The 20,572-nt window shown below is 43.7% G+C and overlaps 1 protein-coding gene across 4 annotated transcripts in view; it reads left to right on the top strand.

The window, feature by feature from the left end:
* Positions 1-20,572, top strand: part of LOC135524034 (reelin-like) — a 298,396-nt gene that overhangs the window by 163,538 nt on the left and 114,286 nt on the right. For all 4 annotated transcript variants that reach the window (XM_064951167.1, XM_064951168.1, XM_064951166.1 and 1 more), the window contains exons 5-8: positions 15,619-15,651; positions 15,800-15,878; positions 16,117-16,213; positions 16,809-16,860. In XM_064951167.1, the coding sequence (XP_064807239.1) occupies positions 15,619-15,651; positions 15,800-15,878; positions 16,117-16,213; positions 16,809-16,860 (261 nt within the window). The remainder of the gene's footprint in view (positions 1-15,618; positions 15,652-15,799; positions 15,879-16,116; positions 16,214-16,808; positions 16,861-20,572) is intronic.

Here is a 20,572-nt window from a genome sequence, read left to right as displayed (position 1 = left end):
AACTAACACATATACCACTCTATGGAAAGATGAGACTCTCACAAACATGATGGTGTTCTCCCCACAAGTGTCACGGGACTAGTTCATGGAAGTATGGAGGTAGTTTTGTGTCAACAAAATAAGGTGTTTAGTATGTGTCCAAAAAACTTAAATATTTCCTTAGCTTTCTTATGTCTCCTAGATATAGGACACTTGAAACCCTTATTCCTTATGAATTACACTGAACAAAATCTAGAAATGCAACATACAACAATTTCTAATATTTTCCTGAGTTACAGTTCATATAAGGACATCTGTCAATTGAAATAAATTCCTTAGGCCCTAATCTATGGATTTCACATGACTGGGAATACAGACATGCATCTGTTAGTGACAGATACCTTAAGTAGAGGCGTGGATCACAAAAACAGTCAGTATCTGGTGTGAACACCATTTGCCTAATGCAACGCGACATCTCCCATAGTGTTGATCAGACTGTTGATTATGGCCTGTGGAATGTTGTCCAACTCCTCTTCAATGGCTGTGTAAAGCTGCTGGATATTGGCGGAAACTGGAAAATACTGTCGTACACATCGATCCAGAGCATGCTCAATGGGTGATATGTCTGCTGAGTATGCAGGCAATTGAAGAACTGGGAAATGTTCCATAGCTTATGCCTGCCCATACCAAAGCCCCACTTCCAGCACTGGGCACTCTGTTCACAAGGTTGACATCAGCAAATCACTCTCCCAAATGACACCATAAATGCTGTCTGCCTTCTGCCCGGTACAGTTGAAACCGGGATTCATCTGTGAAGAGCAAACTTCTCCAGCATGCCAGTGGACATCGAAGGTGAGCATTTGCCCACTGAAGTCGGTTACAAGGCCGAACTGCAGTTAGGTCAAGATCCTCAGCTTCAAGATCCTCAGTTTGTACAGAAATTCTTCAGTTGTGCAAACCCACAGTTTCATCAGCTGTCCGGGTGTGAAGGTCCTCGGCTGGCACGGTTACGCGTGGTCTGAGGTTGTCAGGCCGGTTGAACGGACTGCCAAATTCTCTAAAACAGCGTTGGAGGTGGCTTATGGTACAGAAATTATCATTCAATTCTCTGGCAAAAGCTCTGGTGGACATTCCTGCAGTCAGCATACCAATTGCAGGCTCCCTCAAAACAATGACATCGTGTTGTGTGACAGATTGCACATTTTATTTTTCTCAGAACAAGGTGTACCTGTGTACCTATGTTGAATCATCTTCTTGATATGCCACTCCTGTCAGGTGGATAGATTATCTTGGCAAAGGAGACATTCTCTCAAACAGGGAAGTAAACAAATTTGTGCACAACACGAGAGAAATCTGTTTTATTTTGCTGATGGAAAAATTATGCAAACATTTTGAAAATTAGAATTCTAGCACACAATACTTTTTCACACATCTGGCATGGTACAGGTGTTCATTTATTTTGGCCATAAGCAGGTGTGTGAGGTGTATACTTTTGTTTCAAAGTAGATTTGTTCAAGACTATCAAGAATTACTCTGTTTGACCCTGATTTAGCTCACTCCAGCTAAAGGATAAAGCACGAAGGGGATGGACAGCTCTGTGGAGAAGAGGGGATGGTGTTTATACAGCTATCCATCATGATTGCCCTGCAGTGCACCCATCTATGTTGCTTGTATTCCAAAATAGTTTTCATAGTACCTGGAGTCTCAATAATTGTTTTCAGTGAAGGACGAAAAGGTATGTGCTGAAATGTGTCCTGTACAGCAACCTATTTTACTGTGCCTGACGTTGACTCTAGCTGTTGCACAAACCCTGTCTCAGAAAAGTACTTAATTTGTCTGTACTCAGATTCAAGACTCCTCAATAACTCAGCTGACTCATTAAAACATTAACCTCTGTATCATTTTGGTGCTCAAACCTTTGCAGCAATGACAAGGTTTTACTCTGCAAGCTTAGAACGATGTCTGAAGCTAAAGAGATGGTTTTCTTAACAAGATAATCATTTGAAGAGTAAATCTGTGAAGACATGGCTTTGGGCTTGGCCAGAAACAACCCTACTGGTGATGGCCTCCTCCTCTAAACCATCCCAATCTTCATACACTTTATCATCAGATTCTCCTGTACTGTTTGTGGATGTGTGAGCACTGTTGGGTATCTATTGTCTTGTGTGGAGGTAGATGGCATGTTGGTGGCGTTGGCATGTTCTAGGCCTACAGTATGTGTTATTTTAAGAGATGCCTTTGAACAAGACCACATGTACAAGAAGATTCTCTGACAACCCTTCGCACAGCACCTGAAGTAAATTGAAGAACCATTCACACCATTCAGGCTTCTTAGGTGTTTAAAAAATCTCTCGCTGTCTCCTGGAATCATCTGTTTGCACTTGAAACAAGTTAAGCACAGTGTGCAAAGTACAAATACAGCAAGTAGAAACGTTGTAGAAACATTTTAATACATTATTTGCCTGAATACATGTGTGAATTGAATTATATGACCAAATCTGGGATTAAGGAGGAGACTCTTGATCTGTCTCCACTGTTTCAAATTAATAGCACAAGACAACACAACAATATAGCATAACATAGTCCTTAGAAAACAAAGAAAACACTGGAACAATACGTACAGAGTACAGGACAGTAGCCTTTATCAATGGGAAATCCTTAGAATCGTTAGACTTACCTTCAAATGTCTCTATTAGAGAACTAAGGATCCACTCTGTCAGCTTCTCCCTCACGAATGCATCCATTGGATAGCTAACCAGACTGATGATTACAGCTAAAACAAAAGAGAACACAAATCAGTGTTATTGGAAAATGTGTGATGACAGGACAAGGAATTACTATAAGCTACTAACCCTATTCCTATGCTTAAGGTTGTGGTTGGGGCTAAAGTCAGGGTTGAACTGAGGTTTAGACATTGAGCTAGGGTTAGAGTTGGGGTCCCCTGACCCTGTCCCTAACTTAACCCCTGATGCTCATCCTAGCTTCTTGTCCGCCCCTCCTAACCCTCCCCTCCCTACATATAGATAGATTGATAGATAGATAGTAAATTAAGCAGGTTGTTTAGCTAGATAACCTTTATCTTATTGCCAAACTTTTGCTAGCTTGTTAATTAAATGTAATACTTGAAAGCAGCACTTCCATCACAGTTATTTGAAATAACAATACTAGATATGCTATCTGAACAAGGTAACTAGCCAAACATTTAGCTAATAGCGACAATATTGTCTTGCTTGTGTGTCACTGTCCCCCAGTGGTCTTCCCCAGCTGAACAGAGTAAAACAACCGTTGAAAAGGTCAGAAGCCAAAATGTTACATTTCATTCATGGGCCAAACCAACTTAAACCCAACTCATTGGGTTATTTCTAAAACAACCCAACAAGCAGAAAATAACCCAACAAAACCACCCAACAGCTGAAACCCATCTATTTGGTTGCGAAAATAACTAAATCGTTTTTTATGTGTAGATCTTCCTACAGTTGAGATTCTTACTGTATTATAATAGCATGCAAATGAATAATATAGCTCAATACTATTTTCTAAGACTCAAACATAAGTCAGGCGGTGGTATTACGACACGTCAGACAGACGTTCAACAGTAGCTCATTCGGCTCATTAATGGCTCTTTTCACCTGTGATAAGAGTGGTGATATTAGTTTAAATGTCAAACCATTCGGAAGCTACATACATTTTTGTGAGGAGACCGATTTCCGGGATTGTCTCCTGTTCTGACAAATGATGCAGCTCTGCCACTTTCCACCACAGATGTTGAAGGCCAACATGTGGTGGACTGAGAAAGAAATGACGGATTTTAACGTTTTTTTTATATTACACATGGGTGTGTCAATCAACTCTTAAGGATTAAAGGAGTGGAGGAATGGAGGGAGAAAGAGTCGGAGGAGATCTAAGAGCAAGGGAGGAAGAGGGTGAGCTTGAGTATGTATCGCAGTTTGTATTTATACATTAATGATGTGTGCCCATTGATTCTTGAGGTATATAACTGATAAAACATTGTTTTTATTTAATTTATTTCACCTTTATTTAACTAGGTAGGCAAGTTGAGAACAAGTTCTCATTTACAATTGCGACCTGGCTAAGATAAAGCAAAGCAGTTCGACACATACAACAACACAGAGTTAAACATGGAGTAAAACAAACATACAGTCAATAATGCAGTAGAAAAATAAGTCTATATACAATGTGAGCAAATGAGGTGAAATAAGGGAGGTAAAGGCAAAAAAAGGCTATGGTGGCGAAGTAAATACAATATAGCAAGTAAAACACTGGAAAGGTAGATTTGCAGTGGAAGAATGTGCAAAGTAGAAATAATGGGGTGCAAAGGAGCAAAATAAATAAAGAAATACAGTAGGGGAAGAGGTAGTTGTTTAGGCTAAATTATAGATGGGCTATGTACAGCTGCAGTAATCTGTGAGCTGTTCTGACAGCTGGTGCTTAAAGCTAGTGAGGGAGATAAGTGTTTTCAGTTTCAGAGATTTTTGTAGTTCGTTCCAGTCATTGACAGCAGAGAACTGGAAGGAGAGGCGGCCAAAGGGGGAATTGGCTTTAGGGGTGACCAGAGAGATATACCTGCTGGAGCATGTGCTACAGGTGGGTGATGCTATGGTGACCAGCGAGCTGAGATAAGGGGGGACTTATCAGTGGGTTTGGCGACGAGTATGAAGCGAGGGCCAACCAACGAGAGCGTACAGGTCGCAGTGGTGGGTAAAATATGGGGCTTTGGTGACAAAACGGATGGCACTGTGATAGACTGCATCCAATTTGTTGAGTAGGGTATTGGAGTCTATTTTGTAAATGACATCGCCAAAGTCGAGGATCGGTAGGATGTTCAGTTTTACGAGGGTATGTTTGGCAGCATGAGTGAAGGATGCTTTGTTGCGAAATAGGAAGCCAATTCTAGATTTAACTTTGGATTGAAGATGTTTTATATGAGTCTGGAAGGAGAGTTTACAGTATAACCAGACACTTAGGTATTTGTAGTTGTCCACATATTCTAAGTCAAAACCGTCCAGAGTAGTGATGCTGGACGGGTGCGCAGATGCAGGCAGCGATCGGTTGAAGAGCATGCATTCAGTTTTACTTGTATTTAAGAGCAGTTGGAGGCCACGGAAGGAGATTTGTATGGCATTGAAGCTCGTCTGGAGGGTTGTTAACAAAGTGTCCAAAGAAGGGCCAGAAGTATACAGTATGGTGTTGTCTGCGTAGAGGTGGATCAGAGACTCACCAGCAGCAAGAGCGACATCATTGATGTATACAGAGAAGAGAGTCAGCCCAATAATTTAACCCTGTGGCACCACCATAGAGACTGCCAGAGGCCAGGACAACAGGCCCTCCAATTTGACACACTGAACTCTATCAGAGAAGTAGTTGGTAAACCAGGTGAGGCAATCATTTGAGAAACCAAGGCTATCGAGTCTGCCGATGAGGATGTGGTGATTGACAGAGTCGAAAGCCTTGGCCAGTATTGTTTCTTATCGATGGTGGTTAAGATATTGTTTAGGATCTTGAGTGTGGCTGAGGTGCACCCATGAGCAGCTCTGAAACCAGATGGCACAGCGGAGAAGGTGTGGTGGGATTCGAAATGGTTGGTATCTGTTTATTTCACTTGGCTTTCAAAGACCTTCAAAAGGCACGGTAGGATAGATATAGGTCTGTTGCAGTTTGGGTCAAGAGTGTCCCCTCCTTGAAGAGGGGGATGACCGCAGCTGCTTTCCAATCTTTGGGAATCTCAGACGACACAAAAGAGAGGTTGAAGAGGCTAGTAATAGGGGTTGCAACAATTTCGGCAGATAATTTTAGAAAGAAAGGGTCCAGATTGTCTAGCCCGGCTTATTTATAGGGTCAAGATTGTGCAGCTCTTTCAGAACATCAGCTGACTGGATTTGGGAGAAGGAGAAATGGGGAATGCCTGGGCGAGTTGCTGTGGGGGGTGCAGTGATGTTGGCCGGGGTAGGGGTAGCCAGGTGGAAAGCATGGCCAGAAAAATGCTTACTGAAATTCTCAATTATAGTGGATTTATCGGTGGTGACAGAGTTTCCTACCCTAAGTGCAGTGGGCAGCTGGGAGGAGGTGTTCTTATTCTCCATGGACTTTACAGTGTCCCAGAACTTTTTTGAGTTTGTGTTGCAGGAAGCAAATTTCTGTTTGAAAAGGCTAGCCTTGGCTTTTCTAACTGCCTGTGTATATTGGTTTCTAACTTCCTTGAAAAGGGGCTGTTCGATGCTAATGCAGAACGCCATAGGATGTTTTTGTGTTGGTTAAAACCTGTTGACACCATGGGTTCCCCTACAGGAACAACACCCCCCCATTCAACTCAAACGGTGGCGCAGGGAATGCAAAAAAATTCTTAGAAATATTTAACCTCCACACATTGACAAGTCCAATAGCTCAAATGAAAGATAAACACCTTGTTCATCTACCCAGCGTGTAAGAATGGCTAACTCAGTACTTTATGCAAGATTTTCTGCGGGAGCCATCATGTGACCACGGCTATTCTTCAACATAAATGCGTAAAAATACGTCACAAGGCTGTAGACACCTTGGGGAATACATAGAAAGCATAAGCTCATTCGAAGCACATTCACAGCCATACAAGGAGTCATTGGCATGAAGCGGTTTCAAAAAATGTGGCACTTCCTGGTTGGATTTTTATCTGGGTTTCGCCTGTAACATCAGTTCTGTTGCACTCACAGACAATATCTTTGCAGTTTGGGAAACGTCACAGTGTTTTCTATCCAAAGCTGTCAATTATATGCATCGTCGAGCATCTTGTCGGGAATGTTTTTTACCCAAAAATTAAAATACTGCCCCCTAGTTGCAAAAGGTTAATCCCACCACAGTGTCCGATTTCAAATAGGCATTACAGCGAAAGCACCGCAAACAATTATGTTAGGTCACCACCAAGCCACAGAAAATTCACAAATTTTTCCAGCCAAAGAGAGGAGACACAAATAGCACAAATAGAGATAAAATTAATCACTAACCTTTCACGATCTTCATCAGATGACACTCATAGGACTTTATGTTACACAATACATGTATGTTTTGTTTGATAAAGTTAATCTAAAAAAATCTCAGTTTACATTGGCGTGTTACGTTCACTAGTACCAAAAACATCCAGTGATATTGCATAGCCACATCGATTCAACAGAAATACTCATCATAAATGTAGATGATTATACAAGTTATACGCATGGAATTATTGATATACCTCTCCTTAATGCAACCGCTGTGTCAGATTTCAAAAAAACTTTACTGAAAAAGCAAACCATGCAATAATCTGAGACGGCGCTTAGAAAATAAATAAAATGTTCCGCCATGTTGTAGTCAACAGAAACCAGAAATCACATTATAAATATTCCCTTACCTTTGATGATCTTCATCAGAATGCACTCCCAGGAATCCACAACAAATGCTTGATTTGTTCGATAATGTCCATTATTTATGTCTATTACGGTTAAAGAAGTCATCAAAAGAGAGCACCTGGGGAATAGGAGTGGAGCTGTAGGGCCTGGATTCACCTCTACATCACAAGAGGAACAGAGGAGGAACAGAGGAGGAGTAGGATACGGGTACGGCTAAAAGCTGTGAGAATTGGTCATCTAGGACGTCCGGAACAGAGAGTAATAGGAGCAGGTTTCTGAGGGAGATAAAATAGCTTCAAGGTATAATGTACAGAAAAAGGTAAATCAAATCAAATCCAATTTTATTTGTCACATACACATGGTTAGCAGATGTTAATGCGAGTGTAGCGAAATGCTTGTGCTTCTAGTTCCTACAATGCAGTAATAACCAACAAGTAATCTAACTAACAATTCCAAATTGGCAGTGGCTCGGGTGGTTGTTGTCCTTGATGATCTTTATGGCCTTCCTGTAACATCGCGTGGTGTAGGTGTCCTGGAGGGCAGGTAGTTTGCCCCCGGTGATGCGTTGTGCAGACCTCACTACCCTCTGGAGAGCCTTACGGTTGTGGGCGGAGCAGTTGCCGTACCAGGCGGTGATACAGCCCACCATGATGCTCTCGGTTGTACATCTGTAGAAGTTTGTGAGTGCTTTTGGTGACAATCCGAATTCCTTCAGCCTCCTGAGGTTGAAGAGGCGCTGCTGCGCCTTCTTCACGATGCTGTCTGTGTGAGTGGACCAATTCAGTTTGTCTGTGATGTGTATGCCGAGGAACTTAAAACTTACTACCCTCTCCACTACTGTTCCATCGATGTGGATAGGGGGGTGTTCCCTCTGCTGTTTCCTGAAGTCCACAATCATCTCCTTAATTTTGTTGACGTTGAGTGTGAGGTTATTGTCCTGACACCACACTCCGAGGGCCCTCACCTCCTCCCTGTAGGCCGTCTCGTCGTTGTTGGTAATCAAGCCTACCACTGTTGTGTCGTACGCAAACTTGATGATTGAGTTGGAGGCGTGCGTGGCCGCGCAGTCGTGGGTGAACAGGGAGTACAGGAGAGGGCTCAGAACGCACCCTTGTTGGGCCCCAGTGTTGAGGATCAGCGGGGTGGAGATGTTGTTGCCTACCCTCACCACCTGGGGGCGGCCCTTCAGGAAGTCCAGTACCCAGTTGCACAGGGCGGGGTCGAGACCCAGGGTCTCGAGCTTGATGACGAGCTTGGAGGGTACTATGGTGTTAAATGCCGAGCTGTAGTCGATGAACAGCATTCTCACATTGGTATTCCTCTTGTCCAGATGGGTTAGGGCAGTGTGCAGTGTGGTTGGGATTGCATCGTCTGTGGACCTATTTGGGCGGTAAAGCAAATTGGAGTGGGTCTAGGGTGTCAGGTAGGGTGGAGGTGATGGTAGGATGTGAATACAGTGGAGGTAAACCTACGCATTGAGTGATGATGAGAGAGATATTGTCTCTAGAAACATCATTGAAACCAGGTAATGTCATCGCATGTGTGGGTGGTGGAACTGAAAGTTTGGATAAGGTATTATGAGCAGGGCTAGAAGCTCTACAGTGAAATTAGCCAATAAACACTAACCAGAACAGCAATGGACAAGGCATATTGACATTAAGGAGAGGCATGTTCAGCCAAGTGATCATTAGGGTCCAGTGAGTAGTGAGGTTGGTTGGGGTCACGCAATTCAGACAGCTAGCCTGGCCATGGGTAGCACGCTTGCAAAGGATGGAGGTCTGTTTTTAGCCACCTCGTGCTTTTCCGTCGGTAGATTAGTGGGGTTCCGTGTGGTAGAGGGGACCAATCCAATCGGCAAAATAGATATAGTGACCCAAGAAAATTGTCCGATAGACCTATTCAGATAGCAGCCAATAAGGCCGCTAACTATTAGCAGGCCGCAGATGGGCGTTCAGGTTACGTTGTGACGGAAGGGCCAGTTGGATAACTCCCTCGGGCAGATAACGTCGGTAGTCCAGTCGTGAAGGCCCGGTGGGGCTTCGCATCGGCAGTAAATGGGTTTCCAGATAGGTGATTGTAGCCCAGGAGTGGCTGATGGAACTCTTCAGCTGGCTAGCTCCGCAATAATTGATGTTTGCTCTGGGACCGACGTAAGCCAATAGTCACTCGGATAGCAGCTAGCTAGCTGCAAGATCCAGGTGTAAATGTCCAGAGCTTGCGGTTGAAATCCGGGATTATGGAGAGAAAATAGGTCCGGTATGCTCTGGTCTGAGTCGCGTTGTACAAAACTGGCAATAGCTTTTCGAGCTAAAGGATGCTGATGACCGGCAACCATGGTTAGCTGAATACTAATGTTCTGGCTCGCTTCTGGCTTGCTTCTGTTGTGGATTTCAGATTTGAGGTGAAAGTACTTTTTTTTAATTGGTGAGGTGGGTTGCAGGAGAGTGTTTTGAATTTGAGTTTTTAGAAGAAAAAAATATATAAAAATATATTTGAAGAAAATATGTAAATATATATATACACAGGACACGACAAGATGACGACTGCTATGCCATCTTGGAATCTATCATAAATGCCTCATGAGCTTAGTTCAACTGTTGTACCCCATCAGAACCGTAGTTCAACTGTCGTACCCCATCAGAACCGTAGTTCAACTGTTGTACCCCATCAGAACCGTAGTTCAACTGTCGTACCTCATCAGAACCATAGCTCAACTGTCATACTCCATCAGAACCGTAGTTCAACTGTCGTATCCCATCAGACCCGTAGTTCATCTGTTGTACCCCATCAGAACTGTAGTTCAACTGTCGTACACCATCAGAACCGTAGTTCAACTGTCGTACCCCATCAGAACCGTAGTTCAACTGTCGTACCCCAGCTTGTTTTAGTCCAATGTTTATTAAATATGGATGGTCAGTCCTTGCATCCATAGATCTGTCTATGATTTTGAGAGTGGTTACATTTCTCCATCCCTCAGCTTTTTACCGAAACAGGGAAAAACATTTTGTTCTTGTTTCTATTGTGAATGCTGCTTTAAGGGTAAGTCTAATGAGACTCTATGACGGATGACAGGGCTTCCAATGGAGTACTATTACTCTCTCTTTTAGTGAGTGGACATAAAGAGAGCTGTTGAGTCCAAGTGTGGAGAACCAGAGAGAGGGCTCAGGAGAGTGAGGATGGGGTGGGTGCTGGGTGGCTGAGGAGGAAGCCAGGGTGTGAGGGACTTAGGAAGGGAGGGGGGCCTGAGGTGGAGCTGGTGTGTCGGTGGAGGGTGTCTAGGTGGGCAGTCCATCAAGCCTCCCTATCTGGTGACAGCCTAGGCTCCGAGCCCTGCTCCCTGCCTGGTGTTGCCAGTCCCTTTCATTTCCTCCACTGGGGATAAATCAGTTGTTTATGGACCTGGTGGAGCCTGGCAGGGGGGAGAGAGCAGGGCTGAGCCTCAGATGGATTATCAATGAACCATATAACTCAGGATCAGGCAGGGCAGGACACAGCTCCCTGGGGGATGGATGATCACAGCCACGACAGGCAGGGGTACAGGGAGACGACAGGCGGGATGGGTGGCCTAACAAACGTCCCCCATACTGACACTGCCCCCAGCCATCCCTCATCGCCCTCATTGCACTGGACCTTGAGATCTTTCTCTCTTCTCACTTCTAGCTATCTTCTCTCCTCCCTCCTTTCCCTCCCTTATTTTCCTCTCATCGTGTTGATGACAGGAGAGTCTTTAGTGACTCCCTCCCACCTCCTCTACCATCACCCCATAATAATATCCTTCAACGTGACAGGGAGGTTGTTATGGTGATGGATGCTGTAGGGACTGACCCTCCTTGGCCTGCCCCTGTCTTACCAGAGATTTGTGACCATAGACAGGTGCTACAGGAAGCAACTCTAACCAGAGACAGACAAAGATGATACACACCCACTCACCCAGCCATTGTATTCTAATTTAGTAATTTGCATGCAAACACAAACTCTTGCAAACAGGGAAGTTTAGACTATTGCACAAACTTCATACAAAAGATGCCTAGACACAAAACATCTCAAGACAAAAGACAAAACTCAGACAGTCTATCAACAAACAAATGATGTCTTGCTTCACTCTTTTATCTGCACCATTAATTAGGAAATTAAGTGTTGTGTCTTCTAATAACATAATTATGGCCATTGATGCCCACAAAGTTTTCTGAGTAAAGTATTATTTACCTTAGTTTTGTGCCAACACAAAAAGGTGTTAAATATGTGTCGTCATTATTGGAGAAACACACAATCTCTCTCACGCACACACGCACACACATGCACACATACACACACAGCAACAACATCCTGCATCCTGTGTCCTGGTAAGTCAGTACTTGCAACAGCCAATTAGACCTCAACGACTCAACTTCAAACATACAGCTCAGTCTTGGATACCTATACACCGTGAAGTGAGTATGAGAAAGGGAGGGAGCGAGCAAGGAAGACAGGGAAGGAGGGATGGAGGGAGGGAACTGGAGGAAAAGAGAAGGGAGAGGGAGTTAGAGAGGGAGGAGAGTGAAGGAGAGAGGGACAGAGAGAGAGGAGAGATGGGGATGCGGAGCGTGAAGGAGAGAGGGACAGAGAAACAGGGATGGAGAGAAATTGGTGGAGACATGAGATATGCAGGACGGAGAGAGGGAGTAGAGAAGATTAGAGCTGGGAGATGGAGAGGGAGAGAAAAAGGGACGGGGATTTAAGATCACTAGAGCCCTGCGCTCTTTGTGCCCAGATGTCTGAGACTCCCAAAGCTTACTCTAATTTAGTTTCTCCACCCTCTGCATAGTCCTATCCCCAACTCCCCTTCTGTTTTTTTCCTCCAAGCCCCTCTGATTTTGAGATGTGTATAGAGCGGTGCGTTTAGATGATACCCTCCCCTTTCCCATCCCTACAAGTGTGTGTGTGCGAGCGTGTGTCTTTGTGTGTATGTATGAGACAGACGGGGTTGGTGCTGAATGAAAACGTATCACCCAGTGTAAGCTCTGGCCTGTGTGCGTACGTGTGTGTGTGTCTTGCTCTTGTGTGTATGTTGTTCCTGCGCCTATGTGTGTGTGTGTGTGTAAGCTGGTGAGATACAGGCATTAGCAGAGATGAGCCCATAATAGAGGAGGCTGTAAGTGAAGTCTTTAAGAAAGTGAGAGGATTAATCTGAGGGAAATGAGGCTACTGTCTGCTCCTTATGGAATGGGGTTGGAGAGAGAGAGGAGGGGGGATTAGTGAACTCCTAAACATTCTGGGCCTTTCTTCAGCCAGAAGGACATATCTTTAGAAAGGTTTGAAGAGGGAGTGCTTGTTAGAGACTGTACGAATGGAGAGACGGAGGTCATGTCACAGAAGGCCTAATGCTGTCCATCAGTGTACAGAGAGGAGATGTGGATATTCCTAATGTGTATACGTAGGTTAAATACGTATGTATATCCAGTAGTGGAAAAAGTACCCAATTTTTATACTTGGGTAAAAGTAAAGATACCTTCAAAGAAAATGACTCAAGTAAAAGTGAAAGTCACCCAGTAAAATCCTACTTGAGTAGAAATTTGGTTTGAAATGTACTTAAGTATCTAAAGTAAAAGTATGAATCATTAAACATTTCTTATATTACACAAACCAGACGACTTGATTTTCTTGATTTTTTAATTTACGGATAGCCAGGGGTACAGTTCAACACTCAGACATAATTTACAAGCAAAGCCTTTGTGTTTAGTGATTCTGCTAGATCAGAGGCAGTAAGGATGACCAGGCATGTTCTCTTGATAAGGATGTGAATTAGACAATTTTCCTGTCCTGCTAAACAATCAAAATGTAACGAGTACTTTTTGGTGTCTTGGAAAATTTAAGGGGTAAAAAGTACAATATTTTATTTAGGAATGTAGTGGAGTAAAAGTTTAAGTTGTCAAAAATATAAATATTAAAGTAGAGAGAACCCCAAAAAACTACTTAAGTAGTACTTTAAAGTATTTTTTACTTTAATTACTTAACACCACTGTGTATTTCTAATAATACTAACAATGGATTGGTTTTATAAAGTGCGTTTCTACAAACTGAGGCAACTCACCTCCTCCACCACCAATGTGTGACAACCACCTGGGTGAAGCACGGCAACCATTTTGTGCCAGAACACTCACCACACATCAGCTATCAGGTGGAGAGGTGAGGAGTGATAAATGCCCATTAGGAATGAGGGGGATGATTAGTACACAAAGATAGACAAGATAGACAAAATGAATAATGCACATACGTAGATAGATTGCAACATTTTCCCTTCATTATGTTTTATTAAAATGCTAATGATTAGCGAGAAGGGAGAGTGAGAGTAAGGGGGGCTGGGGTTTGATGGATCCCTCTAAACACATTTTGAATCATCAGGAGCCAGAGAGAGAGGCCCTTTGATCTACTTTTAATGGGCTTCACCACGGAGCCAAATATCCAGTCGTGGAGCTCCAAGTCAGTCGCCAACCAGTACATATACACATACAGACACATGCACAAAACCAGTCGATATCACAGTCCCTGAACCCCCTCTTCTCAGCCCTGTCAAACAGAACACTAAGACTACCCAAACTTTTACTTTACAGTCAGCACTAAAGTAAAGTTCCACCACACCAATCCCCCTTTTGAATGGCTGAATGGCAAATCCAGTTAGCTAATAAAGCCCAGTATTAGGATCCAATGTGGAGAAATGAGGACTGCTTGAAGGGAGTAGAGCAGGGGGGGTTGGACTATAGAAAGACTTTTGTTTGGTTTGTAATACTCAGCCATTTTAGTAATATTCCTGGTTTGGGTTCCCATTGTTTATGGATGGGTTTTTGGGGGGAAAAGGGATCTCCCTCCCTCTTGGAGGAGCTTTAGGGAGCCGTGTATGATTTGTGTTAAGTTAAAAGTCATTGAAATCACCTGGAAGTTTTCTTGAAAGTTGGGTATGAGAAGTGGGAATCCTATCTGGACTAAAGGATTGTTTTTTATCAGAGGTGCAGGCTGATCCTGGATGGAGAACACAGTGGAAGATTATCCTGCTCTTCTTTTCTGCTTAAAATAATTATAATTATAATATTTTTATTTAAATTTTATTTTAAAGAGGATAGTGATCTAGTCAACTTGAATAGGACTGAAAGGGAAGGGTTCCCTAACTCATTGGGGTCAATGCCATTGTGCATAGTACTGATAAAGGGTACTGACAGAAATAGTGAAAAGTAAAGTAAAACATCTTACTTCAGATGTCTGCAATGAACGTCTGATGATCATTGAGTGCTCCTTTTTCATTTTTTTCTGGAAAAAATCACAATGTATTGGTGTAGCAGGTAGCCTAGTGGTTAGAGCATTGAACTAGTAACCAAAAGGTTGCAAGATCAAATCCCCGAGCTGACAAGGTAAACATCTCTTGTTCTGCCCCTGAACAAGGCAGTTAACCCACTGTTCCTAGGCTGTAAATTAAAAATAAGAATCTGTTCTTAACTGACTTACCTGGTTAAATAAAATCTGAAGGGAATTGAGGTTTGGTGGATTTCAAAGTCCCTTTTTATCAATCTGGTGAGAAATGTATCAGGGTACTCTCACATTGCACTGTATAACATCATACTCTATTTTGGTTCTCTGAGTCAAACTCACCCTAATCTCTTCCTTTGATTTTCTTCCTCCATCTGCCTGTCTCTCAGAGCACTCGTGGAAGAGTTTGTAGTAGCGTTGTGATGTGTTGGCTTGGCAACATATTAAGAGGCACAGGCCTCAGGAGATGGAGGGGTGTTAATTGGTGTTGAACTATTTATTAGGTCCAAGCGGACTTTCATTACTTCATTAACATCAGGAATAAACATCAGTACGGGACGTCCAACAGGAGACCCAGCACCACTATCTACAGTCAGGGAGGGCACACACTGGAGCAGCAAGTACTGGAGCCTCAGCCACTACAAAGTTATTTTTGCTTCGAAGTTGATTGAAGTGTATTCTGTCTTGTCGCTGCTCAGTTTGGCTGTTTTCCAGTGATGTGTTAACATGCTCTCTCTTGGTTCTTGTCCAAAACAGAGGGACTGCTAGTTAGGCCTGGCACACATCACAGATGACACTCTGATCACTCTGATTATATTAGCAGTTGTGACATGCCAGCACATATGAGAATGTCTGAGACAGGAGGGACATTGGGACTGGCCTATTCTACTATCTCTGGTCTCTTTCTGGCCAATGGCAATCTCTGCCAGAGTAGGGAAACAAGCTGCAGGGTTACTGATGCATCTTCTTCTCTCTGTTTCAGCACCTACGGAATCGCCATTGAGACCCAGTCTTGGTGAGTGCATTTTTTCTTGCATGTTTATATGCTATCAACTCAATCTTCTGTGGTCATACCAACATCAACAACTTTGTTATTAATATTGGACCCTTCCCTGTCATGTTTTTTATTTACTAACCTTGGTTTTTGTTTGTTTTGTGTGAAGCTGAGATCCATGGGAACCATGCGGTGCTCCGTGATGACTTTGACTCCAACCTGCAGGGAGAGCTGGACCCCAGAATTTGGTAGGTTACATCAATCAATCAATCAAATGTATTTTATAAAGTCCTTTTTTTGTCAGCAGTTGTCACAAAAAATTATTACTAAAGCATACTTTTTGTGTCATTTTGTCACACTGTGCAATTGAAGAAGACAAAAATGTGTTACAAAAACTACAGTAAGGCATTTTATTCATATCTAAACCTGCATAAATTATCTTCTAATGCACTCTCTTCATCCATCTCTTTATCTTGCTCCCCCCAGGTCAGAGTGTAGTAACTGTGAGGTAGGAGAACAGTGTGGGGTTCTGATGCATGGCAGAGCTGTCACCTTCTGTGAGCCCTTCAGAGAGAGAGAACTGGTAACTATGACCGCAATACAACCACAAACTCAACCACTCCTTTATCCATAATTACAACCACACTATGACCTCAACCACCTAGTTTTTCACAACCATAGTGGGAACCACAACCACACTATTAATGAACTCAACCACAACCACATAATACTACAACCTACAACATATCATACCAGAACCACAAAGACACTAGAATGCTTCCACGTATCTGATAATAATCACGTTAACTGCCACTATTTCCCTGTTGCACCATATGAGAGACAGTGAGTGTTTAGTGTGTCTTGATTCTATTTGCTTACTCTGATAATAAGCTTTTACAGAGTATCTGTCAGCCTTCCAAGTGTTTCATGCAGCCTGGCACTAGTTCAGTCAAGAGCAGTACACACAATGATGCATTCCCCACACAGAACACACACACAGAGCACACACACAGAGAACACACAAACACACACTGACGAAAGCCCTTGCATCCTTAGCTCCATCTAGGAATTGTATTGTGATTAGATATATGTAGCCCCATTTCCCAGCTATTAAGAACACTTAAAGCCCCACTGCCTTTATCCTCTAACCTGTGATATATGTACCCTCTCTCCTCAAGACCACTGTACCTCTCAACACCACCACAGCCTCTGTCCTGCAGTTTGCTCTTGGTGAGTAAAAAACATAATGTGCGCAATCAATCATATCATTTTACAGTGCCGTGAAAAAGTATTTGCCACTTTCAGATTTTCTCTATTTTTGCATATTTTTGATACTGAATTATTAGATCTTCCGCCAAAACCTAATATTAGAAAAAAGGGAATCTGAGTGAACAAATTACACAACAATTCCATAGTCCTAGCTAGCTGCCTATCAAGCTAGCAGTGTTTCTTGATGGCTTGAACGCATCCCGCGACGCGGTTAGCCATTGTGGCTGGGAATGCGGATTGTCCCGGGTTTGTGGCCATCTAGATCACTGCCATCTAGATCACTGCTAAATATTCCCTGTGACCTGCCCTGTCTGGAGTAACAACATAACTTACGTTGCTAGAAACCATGACCAAGACCAAAGCCAACGGGAGTTCAGTTGAGGACAGTGGTGTCCTCTATCACAGGTGAAGGATCTTTTAAATTAACAAAAAAGTTGTTACAACAACAAAAAAATAGCTTCAAGTGCTTTGTCCAAATACTTGTGGATTCAACTAATAAAAGAATGGACGACTTGACCAGAGTGTTCCAGGACCAGAAGAACAGCTTGCAGTTCTCCCAAGATCAGCTGATTGAGTTGAAACAGGAGAATGGCAGGATGACAGCAATCTGTAAGTCATTGAGAGAGGACATCAGTTCTGTGTATGAATCCATGCCAACAATGATGGATACATCTCAAGGAACAATCAAAGCGGAATAACATGGTTGTGGGCAGAATTGCAGAATCTCCACATGAGACCTGGAAGGAGTCTGAAGACAAAGTGAGGGAAATGATCTCTGAGAAAATGAAGATGGACCACGGGAAGATTCAGGTGGAGTGCGCCCACAAGACTGGAAACCACACTGTTAAGGCTACGTGGATTGATGAGGAATTGAAAAACTGTATGTTTGAAAGAGATGAGGCAAAAGGAGTGGCTAATAAATCTGTTAAGCCAAAGTAATTCCGCTACCCAAGAATGGTAATGCAGCAGCAGACCTTCTAACAGCAGACCTTCAAGCTTTTTGACAGCTCTTAGCAAACTGTTGGACCAATTTTTTTTGACCAAACACAATGCTATTTCCCTGTAAACAAATGGATATTATGGATAATATTTGGAATTTTTGTGTGCGTTGTCGTGACCGCTCTTTCCTGTGGATTTCTGAACATAACGCGACAAACAAACGGAGGTATTTGGATATAAAAATAATCTTTATGGAACAAAAGGAACATTTGTTGTGTAACTGGGAGTCTCGTGAGTGAAAACATCCGAAGATCATCAAAGGTAATTTGATTAATTTGATTGCTTTTCTGATTTTCGTGACCTAGCTACTTAATGCTTAGTGTACATAATGTTTTGTTATGCTATCGATAAACTTTCACAAACGCTTGGATTGCTTTCGCTGTAAAGCATAATTTCAAAATCTGAGACGACAGGTGGATTAACAAAAGGCTAAACTGTGTTTTGCAATATTGCACTTGTGATTTCATGAATATTAATATTTTTTTGTAATATTATTTGACTCTGGCGCTATGCTCTTCAGCGGTTGCTGATGAAAATTATCCCGCTTAAGGGATGGGTAGCGTCAATTATTCATGCAAAATAGATTTGGGGTTTAAAATTAAATTAAGCTGATTTTTTAAAGGGGTTTAGTGAAGTCGGGTCATTTTTAACCCTTGGGACAAGGGGAGTATACAGAATAGATCCAGAATGCTTAAAACCCAACAAGTAGCACTAATTTGGTGGCAGCAAGAACAACTCTCCCAAATATCAGAGACCCTCCAGGCACTCTCCGATTCCCTCCAACCACAGTCCAACTCCAGTCCAGGAGGAGCTAATAGCCAAGTCTCATCACCCAATGTTACAGGCGTCACCGTAGTTCCTGCAGGGAACCTGGACCAGGAACCCAAGATTCCAGCCCCCGAGCAGTGTGACGGCAATCCGGGAGGATGCAATGTGTTACTCATCCAATGCTCTCTGGTGTTCGAGCTACAGTCCTCCTTGTTCTACACCGATCGGGCAATGATTGCCTACATAATCTCTCTACTCTCAGGCAAGGCACGGGCTTGGGCAACAGCGGTGTGGGAACAGCAGCCACCACCCTGCAGCTACATATTAGCCTTCACTGCCAAGCTGCGAAGAGTCTTCGACCACCCAGTTGGCGGACGAGAAGCGGTCAACCGACTGTTCAACATCTGCCAAGGGGCCAGACCAGTGGCTGACTTCACCATTGAGTTCCGCATCCTTGCCGCCGAGAGTGGCTGGAATACGGAGGCACTGGTCACTGCTTTCCACCAGGGGTTGTCTAATTTCATCAAGGATGAATTAGCTTCTCGGGAACTGGGAGAGGACCTCGAGTCCCTGATAACACTGGCAATCAGGATCGACAACCTCCTCCGAGAACGCGTGAGACAGCGCTTTTTTGACACCACCCCAGTATCTAGGTTTCCTGATCACCCCAGTCCCCCCAAATCCAGCATTGAGGAGCCCACAGGAGCGTGACTGGTGCATGCTCGAACGCTGCGGCCTCTAATGCGGACGTCTTGGCCATCTCCGTGCTACCTGCCCAGAGCTGACGATAAACCAGGCTCGCCAGGACAGGGGGCAACCCTGACGAGCTGTGCAGTTACCTCCCGGCTATCCAATCACCGTCTGTTACTACCCGCAACCCTCCACTGGGACAACCGTGAGATCCAGATTCAAGCCTTTGTGGACTCCGGGGCCACTGGTAATTTTATTGATGAAGACTTCATCAGAGAATTACAAATCCCCTGCGTAAAATGTCCCATTCCTCTGCAGATTCAAGCCGTCGATGGACGCCCCTTTGGCTCCGGTCAGGTGGAATATCAGACCAAGCCCGTTCTAATGCAGGTTGGGGTGAACCACTCTGAGACTCTTTGTATTTTGTTGATCAGTGGGAAGCCCCTTATCCTAGGGTTCCCCTGGCTAGCGCTACATAACCCACTAGTTTCCTGGTCCATGGGACACCTACTAGTCTGGGCTAAAGCCTGCCAGACTAAATGTCTAAGACCCCCACCAAGAGCCTAGCCGTGTCCTCCTGCATCCCTTGAAGACGAAGACTTTTTCGCTCTCCCTCCCGAATACTTCAATCTACAGCAGGCCTTCAGTAAGAGAAAGACTGTCACCCTTCCCCCTCATCATCCTTACGACTGTGCCATAGAACTCCTACGCAGCGCCTTTGAATCAGAATCAGAGAGATGCAGGGGGCTGCCTTAATCGACATCTACGTCTTCAGTGTCTGAAGGATGGAGGCCTGCGTCCCTGCATCGATTACAGAGGGCTGAACCAGATTGCGATCAATAATAGTTACCCCCTACCCCTGGAGTTGTTCCAAGCTGCCCAATTCTTCACCAAACTGGACCTCCGCAACGCTTACAATCTGGTGAGAATCAGGGAGGGAGATAAGTGGAAGACTGCCTTTAAGACCCCAAGTGGCTACTATGAGTATTTAGTCATGACCTTCAGATTATCGAACTCACCGACAGTCTTTCAAGCATTGTTCAATGACACACTGAGGGATATGTTGAATCTGTGTTTACCTCGACGACATCTTGATCTTCCCCAAGACCCTGCCGGAATACATACTGCACATTCGCCAAGTCCTGGGATGTCTCTTGCAGAGTCAACTATATGTCAAGAAAGAGAAGTGTGAGTTCCACGTATCCCAGGTTTCCTT

Source organism: Oncorhynchus masou, chromosome 31 (assembly GCF_036934945.1).
Source record: "Oncorhynchus masou masou isolate Uvic2021 chromosome 31, UVic_Omas_1.1, whole genome shotgun sequence".
NCBI lineage: Eukaryota > Metazoa > Chordata > Actinopteri > Salmoniformes > Salmonidae > Oncorhynchus > Oncorhynchus masou.
The sequence above is the reverse complement of the archived record's forward strand: the minus strand, read 5'-3'. Positions and strand labels throughout refer to the sequence as shown.